Source organism: Labrus mixtus, chromosome 18, assembly GCF_963584025.1.
Source record: "Labrus mixtus chromosome 18, fLabMix1.1, whole genome shotgun sequence".
Classification (NCBI taxonomy): Eukaryota; Metazoa; Chordata; class Actinopteri; order Labriformes; family Labridae; genus Labrus; species Labrus mixtus.
The window spans coordinates 15,723,517-15,736,140 of NC_083629.1; the positions used below are offsets into that span (position 1 = coordinate 15,723,517).

The 12,624-nt window shown below is 41.1% G+C and overlaps 2 protein-coding genes across 2 annotated transcripts; both read left to right on the top strand.

The window, feature by feature from the left end:
- The first annotated feature begins 480 nt into the window (after nt 1-480).
- On the top strand, nt 481-7,130 carry shda (Src homology 2 domain containing transforming protein D, a). The gene is made up of 8 exons (XM_061062813.1): nt 481-730; nt 1,488-1,737; nt 1,956-2,057; nt 2,186-2,348; nt 3,303-3,554; nt 3,645-3,819; nt 5,091-5,210; nt 5,953-7,130. The coding sequence occupies exons 2-8, from the start codon at nt 1,492-1,494 to the stop codon at nt 6,137-6,139; spliced, it is 1,245 nt and encodes a 414-aa protein (XP_060918796.1). The 5' UTR covers nt 481-730; nt 1,488-1,491; the 3' UTR covers nt 6,140-7,130.
- A 1,867-nt stretch (nt 7,131-8,997) lies between these two features.
- On the top strand, nt 8,998-12,326 carry spmap2 (sperm microtubule associated protein 2). Its single transcript, XM_061063569.1, has 5 exons — nt 8,998-9,391; nt 9,481-9,607; nt 10,328-10,702; nt 11,729-11,888; nt 11,971-12,326. The coding sequence occupies exons 1-5, from the start codon at nt 9,300-9,302 to the stop codon at nt 12,219-12,221; spliced, it is 1,005 nt and encodes a 334-aa protein (XP_060919552.1). The 5' UTR covers nt 8,998-9,299; the 3' UTR covers nt 12,222-12,326.
- Nucleotides 12,327-12,624: the final 298 nt, after the last annotated feature.

Here is a 12,624-nt window from a genome sequence, read left to right on the forward strand (position 1 = left end):
CTGATATGCTTTTTTTTTACATTTGGCAACTCTTCTTTGAAAGATAAAACAAATTCATATTTATTTGCATAAAACCTAAACTTGTTATTGTCCTGCTCTGGTTGGCTCCCTTATTGAATAAGGCATAGTTTGTTAATTGTACACTAAAATTATTTATGTTACAATAAAATAAAAAGCTATGTTTAGCAGATACTTCTTCGATATTTACACTGGTTTAATTTAAACTAAAAACACCTATATTAATATCTTAACTGGTGATGCCTAAAATATTGCATTTAAGGTTTCATATGAACTTTTTCCATAATAAGACACTGCTATTAAAAAATAATATTAATCGGCAGGACTATTTTTGACAGTATAGAAACAATGCCATTACTGAAAATGACATTACATTACTGAAATTGAATTCGTAAAACAAAGGATTGCATCTGTGAGCACATCTGAAGCTTTTCTGTCGACAGACTTAAAATAGCTCACACTGTTACTCCCTCCCTTTAAGGCCGCCCGCCGTGCCAGTCGGTGTTGTGTCGGAGACGGTCTGCTTGTCTGGACCAGTCCGGCTAGCATTAGCTGCTTGACCTGCTTGGCTCAGTGGCTGGACTGATTTCACGGATAACAATGGTTTATTTTTAGGGGCCTGATAATAACGTATAAAACGATTTGCTGGATGGTAGCCATAAAGACGTAACTGGGCCACCGGGAAGCCGTCAGCGCCAAGAAAGAAAAGAGGGTGAGTTAAGAGAAGTAACGTTACTACTTACCGTCTGTTCACGACAAGCTAATGTAGCTAAGTTAGCTTTGCCAATGTTGACATAGCGGCCACCGTGATTTGTACAGCTCACATAAATAAATATTTAACGCTTAACTACTGTATTTTAATTAGTCAACTGGATGCCGATAGCTGTTATAAAAATATATTAAAAGGCTTGTTTAGAATAACTGGTGGGTTGAAAAGCCATCTATCCCCTAATGCTAACTAACATCAACTATTGTTAATGGTTCCAGTGATTTTCTGACGTGACGTCTGAAGCGGGATAGTTTTGACTAAAATCCCATGCTAAACTCCACTTAATACATTTTTACGTAGCAATACAGGAGGATTTTGCAGGACCTGTTGACACATTCTTCCTGACAGTGCAGTAAACTTGACAGGGAATTGACAACAAATTCATTTTTGATCACGTTAAAAAGAGTCCACACGAGATCAGACGGTTTTAGCCCTTTGACTGGTCACATTAATGTGAACCTGTGATTTCTCAGTGAAAAATTAGATAACAATGACAGCTCAGCATTGTGTGCCACAGAATGTAGTCTCTAAGTTTGTGTCTTACAGCCCTGATATGAGACAGTTTCTTCTTCTTCATATGTCTAGAACTGCTTGTTTCCATCGGTGATGATGTGTCAAATAAGTTGTGAAGCATACATTTAAGGTGAGATTTAATGATTCCCGCGTACATTTAACTGTTTTCCTTTTTCATTTTTCCCAGATCCATGGCAAAGTGGCTTAAGGACTACCTGAACTTAGGCAGCAGGCGTGACCCTCCTCAGCCCCCGAGGCCAGACTACAGTGAGAGTGAGATTTTGAGGGCCTACAGGGCTCAGAAGGAGCTAGATTTTGAGGACCCGTACCAGCACTCTGATAAGGAGCATCAGAATGGTGGTTTCAGCCCCTGTAGTGCCACAGTGAGCCTTCCCTCTTTCCCTGCATTCAGTTCAGCGCTGCCTAATGGTGTGGAGGTATGATATCCATGTTTTAGGTTCATGTATAGAAATGAAGTGTTTTTACATTATTTACCAGTAACACTTCCTCACTATACAAATGTAGCCTTTGATAATAAAGACTGGCATTTCTAGTAGACCCACCCCACCCCATACGCATATATCCTTGTCCTCAAGTATTGCTGTGACTTTAAAAATCGACATTGAAAGTTGTGCTTACATGTGATATTTTCCAGGTAAAAGTGGTGTCACCCAAGCACAGACTAATCAAAGTGGACTCTCAGGAGTTTGGTCGTTGTACAGTTCCGCTGAGTCCTGTGACTGTTCAAGAGGAACCTGTAAGAATTGATTTCATTTCTGCTCTGCTCCTTTTTTCCTTTTGTTTTGTTTTCACCCACATTCGGTTTTATATGCTCAAGTCTCTCATTTGTGAAATGCCCTTTTATTTTATCTCTCAATACCCTAGGTGGTCCCATCTGCTCCTGCAGCTTTGGACGCTGACACGGACTACTCTGATCCGTTTGATGTCCGTCCAGACCCTAGAGGCAGATCAAACTGGGACAACAAATCTGCACCAACAGACTGCTGCAGCTATATGGAACCATTCGAGGCCCAGCGGATCATCTCCGGTTTGTTATGAGATCACTCTCTCCCAGTAGTCAGATGGATTCTTCATAAATGTTGTTTGTATACACTAACATTTTGTAATCGTCCTCATTGCACTTAATAAGAGCTTCTTTGGCTTCTCAATTCCTCAGCAACATTGGCTGCGTTCACACTGCAAGCCCTAATGCTCAATTCTGATCTTTTGTTCAGATCAGATTTCTTTGTTTGGCTGTTCACATTGCTTTTTAAATGTGGCCTGTATCAGACCCCTGTGGGATTCAGGTTGTAGATGCTTTGAATAATGACTTTTCTTTTCTGTGACTCAGAACATGTTAATCTGTGTTTGTTATTGCTGTAACTTGTTTATTGTGCTGCTGCCCCTCTTGACACTCTCTTTAAATAAAAGTAAAATTTTAAAAATACACATACCGGTATGACTTGTGCTGTTCACACTGTAATAAAATATTAGACCTGAGTCACATAGTAGCAAAAAAGATCAGATTCAGGTCATTTTAGCCTCTAGTGTGAATGCAGCCGTAACTAAGTAATCATGTGAATGTGACTTTACTGTGGTTTACTTTTTTGTTTTTCATAGATGAGTAGTTAAGTGACACAATGTCATCTAGCAGAATTCTTTTTGGAAGTGAACCAAAAATGTTCACTTTCATTTCAAATAAAGCCTGGAAGGATGTGAGTCAGCATCAGCTGTCAAGCAGCCAGTCCTTGTGCAAAACACAGTTTCCCTTGGTGTGATTTGAGGCTGGAGAACTGACAGGATGTAAAAAGAGTTTATTGTCAAGTCATTCAGTCTGTTCAACAGATTAAAGTTCACCTGCCAATGCGTCAGTGCTCTAAATGAGATGATTTTTTTTTTTTAGTCTTATGAACAGATCTTGATCAGCATTGTCACACTGTTTGCTTGTCTGTGACTTTTAAAAACCTGCCCTAAAGTGTAGCTTTCTGTGTTTACGTTGCAGAACTGCAGCACAGCGTGATGATTAACAGATCTGGGAGCGGAGATGGGGGTCAGTTATATGATAACCCATACGAGGAGAGGATTCGTCACCATCACCGATCGGCTCCAGCAGGACAACAACACACTCAGAGGGTCGAGGGTGGACTGATGGACGGCAGGGAAAGCAGGCTGCCTCAGGATGATGAGAGGCCGGCTGATGAATACGACCAGCCGTGGGAGTGGAAGAAGGACAACATCTCTAAAGCTTTAGCAGGTAAACATCCGATCCCTGTTTGTACAGTTCAAAATGTGTCTCGATTGTGATTTGTAAACTAACCTGTGATATCTTTCTGTCCGGCTGCAGTTCAGTTTGAAGGGGCAGAAAGGGAGCGATCGAGAGCTCAGACAGAACAGGCCAAGCTCACCAAGACAGGCACTACATCTTCCTCAACTGACTCGACGACACTGCGTCTGGTCGGTGACACTCCTCCTCTCCTGGGAGAGAGGGTGGATCCATTCATGCCACTTGAGAGACAAGTGTAAGTAGACACCTGCAATGTAAACACTGCTAACACTGCCAGTGTTTTGGATGGTTGTCTTGTGATTGAATTGCAGCGACCATCTGCAGGTTAAACTTTCACATTCCTGACTCCTGACTCTTATATCTCCAAATTTAAAAATGTTTCGCTCCTTTGTTGAATACCTCCCTTCAATGCAAATTTTCTTCATGCGTGAAAATCCCCAAAATGATTCCACCCATAAGTTTTAACCTTATGACCTATTGGTTGTCAAAACACAAAGGAAGACATGTCTGTGTAGGTTCTCAGTCATCCAGGTCATGATCAATTTTAAGCTTGATCCAAATGCAACTGGCAACTCTTAACAGGCAACTATTCATCCAAGTCCAGTTGCCTTTGGATCAAGCTTTCGAATAAAGGAAGATAGTTGTCAGCATGATTTGAAGAATTTTTAGTGACACTGTGAACTGTACTGCATTCCCTTTTTCTGCAAAACCTTTGAGGTCACTTGTCAAGCAGACACAAGTAGAGGAGCATATCTCTGCTTGAAACACGTCAGCATATAACTATATTAGAATGAATACTTTTGATTTTCTCTTGTTTTCACTGTGTAAAAAAACACACTTGACTTGAAATGTTGTTTTGCATATTGGCAGTTGATCTCAGAAAGGATATTACTGTCATATGTTCTCCAAAACACAATGTCAGGTTGAATGTATCTTTTGGGAAAGCCGATATGAACTCAGTGCGTCACGTTGTTGTATTTCCTCTATTTGTGTCTTGTTCTGTGTGTCTCCTGAGCCTAGTTAGTTGTTGTTACTAAGACTCCCTGAGATTTAACTTCAAAATCGGAGCTGAAAAAACTAGCAAGTAACATTCATCACCTTCATTCACTCTGTACATACAGTGTTAGTCACTGAGCTGTTTCCTTAAGTATAGAAGTTATTATTTAATCATCATGTTCACTTCCTGGTATGGCAACATTTGACAGTTCATTTTAGCATTGACACCGAAAACAACAATGCAAATACGATGTCAGAAAATCAACTTTAAAAATCCAGATTGAAATCGATGATTGACTCCCTTTGACTCTTCGCTCTTGTTGTTTAAAGACAACAAATGTCTTCAGCGAGGGTTGAGAGAAGAGATGATTAATGTTCCATCATTGTATGTCTTCGTTTCAAGAAAGGGTGATGAAAGACTCTTGAAGAAGGATTGAACATTCTCTTATCCAACAGCATGGATTTGAGTCAAAGTGTTTCATGGTCATGTTTCCTGCTGCTCTTCTCCAGATGGTACCATGGCACCCTGAGTCGCCCGGAGGCTGAGGCTCTGCTGACTCTGTGCAAAGAGAACTCTTACTTGGTGAGAAACAGCCAGAACGGCAAGACGGACTACTCGCTGTCACTCAGGTATACAGCCCTGCTTACCAGTCACTGTGCAATTTGATGTTTTTTGTTATTTTTGGGGCATTTTGTCTTTTTATTGGATTGGACAGCTGGAAGAAAGACAGGAAATGTTGGGAGGAGAGATTGGTGGATGACATGCAGCAAAGATCCAAGGTTTGACCCACGGCCACTGCGACAAGGACTCTGTACATGGGACATGCGACATAACCACTAGGCTATTTGGCGCCCCGTGTTGCTGCTTTTAAACAGCGTTGTTTGGAAATGCAAAACATCCTCCAGAGACTCAATATGTTACACCATTTCACTGTCTTAAGGGGGAATTGCACTGACTGTGTAGTTTTTTTATTTACTTCAGTTGGATATTTGAACAGCTTGTTGGTGTCTTCTTCTCAGATTTGAACTTTCACACGTTATCTCTTTTTCTCACCCTGCCCCCCTGTTTCTCTAGAAGTGTGTTTTCCACCAGTATCAATAATCATCTTGAAAGCAGCTGGTCTTCTGCATGCTGATAAATGTTCCTAACCTCACATCTGTACTCTTCTTAAACAACAAAACACTATGTTTAAAACATTGTGAGGATTTTTTTGTCTTGTAGTAAAAGCTTGCTCTGACTTAGTGCTCTTCAAAGGTACTATCTGATGCAATTTACACGACTCCTTTGTTTTGCCAGTGAGTGGGTGAACTGAAGATGAGATTCTCTCTGATTCTGATGGACCATTTAAGATGTCCTTTCTCTCTCTGACAGGAGCTGCAAGGGCTTCATGCATATGAAGTTTACTCAGTCTGCAGACGGGCGCTACGTGCTCGGAGAGAACAGTCCGCCCTTCTCCACCATCCCTGAGGTCATCCACTACTACACCACACACAAGCTGCCAATCAGAGGGGCCGAGCATATGTCCCTGCTGTATCCTGTCATAGTGCAGACCCTCTGACATGAAGACACTCGCATACTCTTTCTCCTGGTGCTACTGAGTACAGTATACACTCGATATTTACCTTTTTCTGTCCCTTTCCTTTCCTTCATGCCTTTTCTCTGCAATTCTACCTGCACAGCTCATAGAGATTGGACTTTTCAGCGCTGTCTTTTTCCGTTTACAAAACACCCCAGCGACTACCCTGGCAGCTTAAACAATGAAGCTCAGTGCCTCATAAATATTCACCTGTGAACCAGTATCATCACTGAAACCCCTCTGTATTACTCCTGGAAGTCAGCGATGATTGATAAAGATGTATAGCCGAGTATAAATAGGTCAAATTTCCAACGACATACTCGAGGTGTCTTGAGACGGTAGACTCTTTTAAGATTTTTGCATGGGAGATTTGTTTCTTTTACAGTATTGAAAAGAGAGACTGTACTGCCAGGTCAATTTTAGGGTTTAGGGATATTTCATTTTGGTTTGTGCCAATAAACTTAGGAACTTTTATCTTCTTTTTTTTTTTTTTTTAAGTGACCCCAAAAAAATAAAATGTGCTTATTTGCCGTTGGGATTTGAATTAGACATAGGAAGTAGAAAATGCAGTTTTAAAAAAAAGTGCTGTTTCTGCAAACAAAAGTTTTACTGTCCCTTAAGTGTTAGTTACACTGTCAACCAAACGCTACATATTTATCCCTGGACTTGTGTGTGCTTCAGAGGCCTGTGAATGTTCCACTGTGCTGTAGCTGCGTGCCCTGCATTGTTCTCTCTTCAGTTCACAGTAAGTTTGAACGACATAGCGACAGTACATCAGACACACACGGCTTGTCGGCTTCACACAGGCTCCTGCAATACTAGAGTAGAGAGTGATAACTGAAGTATTCTCTTGAAAGCTCGTGGCGTTGTGATCATGATTATTAAAGAAGCTTTGGTAGATAATTTACTGTTATTTGCTGTTTTATAAGATTTTAAGTGTGTGTTGAAAATAAAGGTGTTGTCTGTTTTTAAATGGTCTGTGTGTTTATATCTGCTTCCTCTATCAGTCTCCTTTGGAAAATACATATAAGCTGTTAATTCAACAAGTGCATCGATAAGTTTCTAGAAAACGGTACAAAACAGATCTATGAATAATATGTTATATAATATCTTTTAACTACTGTTTAATCTGACTTAACTGGACCCAGCTGACTGCAGCAACAAAAAACATTTTGGGCCATCTTGACACTGCCTGAATAGACGATCTTCAGTACGTTGTCCCCCACTCCCCACTGTCATCTGCTCCCCTAACAACCAGCAGGTGTAGGTGTCACTGTTAGAGAGCTGCAGCAACCACAGGTATGTTACAGGACATTAACATTACTGCTTTAAATTAAGAAATGTAATTCATAATTTGAAGAATATATATAGCTCCCACATGTGACAATTATGTGATGTATATGGGAGCATGAGTGTAACTTGCATGTGAAAGACTGAACTAGAATATCCTCCAGTGGTAAAGAACATTGTTTGACCTGTTGAGTAGAATTAGACTAAAGCAGAACATTTTAGTCAGTGTAGCAAATCAAGGCTGAAATATAGTGACTATGAATCAATCTACTGTTCTTAAGATGTTCTAAATACACTTTATTTTTATGGGTGTGTATGATGTTGTGTTTATAGTTTTAGGTCGGTATCGGGAGCCCTCGCCTGTTTTTTTTTTTTTTTTTTTAACAGAATAAGGGGTAGTGTGTGTGCTTGTGTGTTCAATATGCTCTCTGGTGAAGGCTTTGGAGAAATAATTAAAATAATTATACATTATTATATTACATTCAGTGGTTTTCAGCAATTGGCCCAATTGTTGAAAAGCGTGCGCTAAAGTGCCCGCTTGGGAGCCAAAACGCGCGCTAAAGTGCCCGCTTGGGTGGAAAAACAAACACACTAAACTTGGCTGGTTAAAACATGATTAACTGAACTCTTGGGAGGCAAAAACGGGTGCTAAAGTGCCCTCCTGGTTTACTTAAAACTTGAGGTCAAAAACTTGAGACCTGACTTGGTTTATACCTCAAAGACTTTGAGACTTGATTCATCCCTGCCACCTGCAGCAATGGAGCAGCACTTATGTCCATGCTTCATCATAGTTTCTTTCTTTTGAGGTGTCAAATAAATATTTTAAATGTGTATTGTTCCCTGTGTGTTTTTAATCACAGAGCTTTCTTGGGTGAAGAAAACACACTAAACTCCAGAAGACTATTAGGACCAAGAATTACTATGAAACTTTACTGTTGCAATGACTTTTATGTTGGGCCCTTTTTTGATCTATATTGAGCCAGAACTATATCTCACAGAACCAGTTTGGATTATCTGGTGCTAAAATGGTTTTAAAATGCACTAGAATACAGGAAACGGCATCTACTTAATTGAAAATGTTCTGGGGGAGGAGCCCCAGACCCCCTAGGGATTTATTTTCTTCATACATCCATGTCTCTGTGTGTTCTTCACAGTCCATCGTTGAATCTACACAGTTCTCGTGGATGCTGATCCTAACTATGTGCCATTTGTATAACATGTAAACATGTCTAAAGTGCCCTCGAGAACACGCAGAACTTAGTGCCCTCTTCAGTGGCGAGAACGCGCTGTATGTGCCCTTTTTTTTCTTTTCGCCCCTGTCCTTCAAAAAGTCTTTGCACGCCAATGATTACATTATTATAATAATAAATGAATGAATAAGTAATGTTCCACAACATCATCATTCGCATCATCATTATTATCGCCACCATCATCATCACTACCAGCAACAACAAATTTGCGGTTTTATTATAATGCAAATGGAGACGGGATGTTCCACAAACCCTCCCATAGAAAAACCTTAATTCAGAGCCTCTCAGAGAGCTGGGGCTCTAATTGACTATGCACACATATGAAGTAGTAGAGGTCCCAAGCTTCACATATTATAAGTGCTCAAGCATTGTGACAATGTCTCATCCCATGTGCAGATAAGCACAAATAACAGCTGCGCCCTCTGTTGCACTAACAACAGATGTCTCTGCGAGCAAGGAGGGTTCGACAGAGCTCGCCATTTTTAAGTTAATATGAATCACTTTTCAAAGTTGGAAAAACTTTCAATTAGTTGAGGTGACATAAACATATCATATTGAGTTAACGCAACATTTTCATAGACTTGATGTGAAACTAACTTAAAATGTTATGTTATTATGACTTTTTCTTTTTACAGTGTACAAGGATGAAGAAGCTGGCTCAACCCAAACCCAGCCAGCTGAGATATCCAGACCGGTACGCCCATCTAAACATCTGCCTCACTCCCCCATCTCTCTGAATGTGTTGTTTTTTTTGTTCTCTAAGGACCCCTTCTTTGTTCACAGTCGTTCTGTTTACTGGCTGGATCATCTGCCACCACACAAAACTGGGTCCATCACCAAAACCGGTACCCTGCACTTGTTCTGTCTGTTCACAAACCTGTCCTGTAGGGTCCTCACTTTTTTTGTTGTTGTCATGAAATGAATAATTGTCTTCCTACAGAATTAACCCCTCGCTGGTTGGATCTGTGTAGAAGTAAAACGTTCCACACTCCAGTCTCGTAAATATAACAAGATCTTCTGTCAATGACGCAATGTGGCGCGTGTGGTTTTGTTTTGGGTGTCTCTGATTCTTTGCCTGTTCTCTGAGTCTGTTTTCTATTTCTTAAATTCCTGGCTTAGATTACATAATCCTCAAATGATAAATGATAAATGACTTTATTAGTTACAGAGAGATCCAGAGGACATTGTTTGGGACAGGGCTATAGTAGAGGCAGGCCCTGATATTTTCAGTTACTCTGGAGATGAAAGCTTCTTCCATGTCAGATTTTTGTTTGTTTAAATAAATGTATTCTTGTAGTCCAAGCATACCTCATTTCCCATCATGCTTTGTGCTGGACTGAATGCCTGGTTTATTGTTCCTGTTTTACACATGTATTTGTTACAAATAGTTTGTGTTGTTTATGTCAGTTTTGATTTATTTTCTGTAATGGACTTAAATGTCCTTTTGTATAGTCAAGCTATCACTAATCTACAGGTGGCATTGAAGTACAAAGACACATAGACAACAATAGTTTACCCAAATCAGCTCTGCAAATGGTTCTTGAGAAATGGAATACGTTCAGCTTGCTTATTGGCTCCCAGGTTGTTGACTGAATAGCCCCAAAGGGAACTTTTCAGATCCTTCTAAAATCATCTCCTGGGCTCTTTTTTATATTCTTCTATGTCTCTAGCTCTAATCTCATTTCCTGCCCTATTCCTTCCTTCATTGTCATTTTTTATTTCTTCTATTTCCTCTGGTGTTTATTTACCTTTTCTCCCCTCTGCCTCAGTCACCCCTTTCTCTCTTTTGTCTCTTCTCTCATTCATGCGCTCACCTGCCCTCCCCCCCCTGTCTTCTTCCCTACCTTCTCTTCTCATGTTTTTTTTCTCTCTCCAAAGACTTTCTCCTACGTGGGAGGTAAGTGAATGGGCTCTCCAGGCTGTTGCATCTGATCGGTTGTGTAGTCTGGCTCATCCTCGAGCATCTGCAGCTGGCTGGCAGCTGGACCGCCCACTGCTGGCCCCTGTGAGTAACTCACACCACTTCTTGAGAAACTGCTGTGTTTCTGCGTAGGTAGCAGATCACGAGGTAGCCGGCAGCCTTGGGGTGTCTCCTTTTAACTGTAAAGCCAAATTATCAGATAAGGAAATGTTATCAGGTTTGACAAATAGGTTGACATAGGTCACTTACCCACAATTCAAGGCGGGATATTTTTATGTGTGCTTCACCTGCAAAGTGTAACCTAGGAAGGCGAAAAGGTGGGGCAGGTCGTTATCCCACTGATTCGCCAACAGCTGAGTCAGCAGGGCGAACCAGCACTGTGTTTGTGTGTGTGTACATGCCTAAATGTGTGTGTGTGTGTGTGTGTGAATCTCACCTGTGACTTTACACATCTGGGCTCTCACGCTTCCGCAATGCTGTAACACAATTTGAATTCACTCACTGGGACACCAACCTGACACTGTTGCGGGCACAATGAATATTAAAGTGAGACGGTGTAATAATGGTGGAACTTCATTATGGTGCTGGTGTGGAATCCCAATAAAGGGCTTAAAGGGTAAAACGGGTATAAAGGGCTATAGACTCGGGTCTTAGTTGTGGTATAATGCTGCCAGTGTGTCAGCATGCTAACATGTAGTCTTGAAACCAAACAAACCCAGGAGCTCATGATTTTGTTTTGGCCTGTCGAATGCGTTTGGTCACCCTCCATATAGATTTCTAATCAGGGCCAATCACAGCTGTTAATCCAATATGGGGGAGGGGGGGATAATCATCTTTGAGGCCCTTTAGCAAACCACCAAGATGGCAGCTTCTTATTTATTACTTCTTGAGTCCGACAAAATGTCTTTATGAAATAATCTGGACGTCCATCTGTCATGTTTAACTAAGGAACTACGAGTTTGATCATTAAATGATCTTTATAGCCTAGCAGCCAAATGCTACGTCACAAGCTAGAATATCTCAAATGTTGTGATCCTTTCAAAGATATAGTGCTCCCTCTGGAGTGTTTGTGTTTAATAAACTTGTCCTTGACTTGAAATGTGTTTGCAGTTGAACAGAGCAACACAGACTGCGGTAGCCACATCGAGGATTTGCCAGCTCGCCCAACCAAGAAGAAGGCTTGCTCTGGAGGGCTCTGGCCACAAATCTAAACCTGAACCCATCTCTCATGAGCCCTACAGAGCATCAGCACACATAGAGCTACTTGCTAGTAAGTCCGTCTTTCCATTGTGCAACGTTTCTGATTAAAAGTTTAATTTTTTTATCTGACAGGATTGCTTTTGTCTTTGCAGCCCCTAAACATGACCACCCCAAGTTCAGAGGAGAGCGCCCGGTGTGCTGGCTCGTCTCCAGAGCAGCCAGAAGCCATGTAGCGGACCAGAGACTTCTCGAGCTCTCCAGTCCTAAAGAGAGGAAGGCTCTCTTTGAGGGCTATGACCCGTACAGAGTTAGCCGGGCAGCCCGCTCGGCCAGCCCCTCCCCTCGAATTCAACAGCTCTCTCTTCCTCTGCCTCGCAAATGTAGCTCCAGGCAGGAGGGATGAGGTCAGCTCTCGTTATTAATATATTTATTTCATTTGAAGTTACGACGCCTATTAATAGCTTTGTTACATGAGCCTGAATTTGCATTAAACAGTACACCAGTGTTAGTATGTTGTTTTGTTTTAACCTGGATTCAGCTCACAATATTCACATTGGTAGCCATTCTTCTCTGATGTTGCAGTCAGGGCGGGAAGCTCAAACGCTGCAAAGTTTACAGGCTCTGCTTCGTGCTATAAATCATATAAAAGTAGTCAAATCTAGAAAACGTTGTTTGTTTGTTTTTTGCCTTTGTGGTTGATTCATATCTAAAATGACACTGTATAGAGTAAATCTGGAGACACAGCATTCCATATTTCAAGCTTCAACAAAAGATGTCATAGCTTTTGAAGTACCATTGTGAAACAG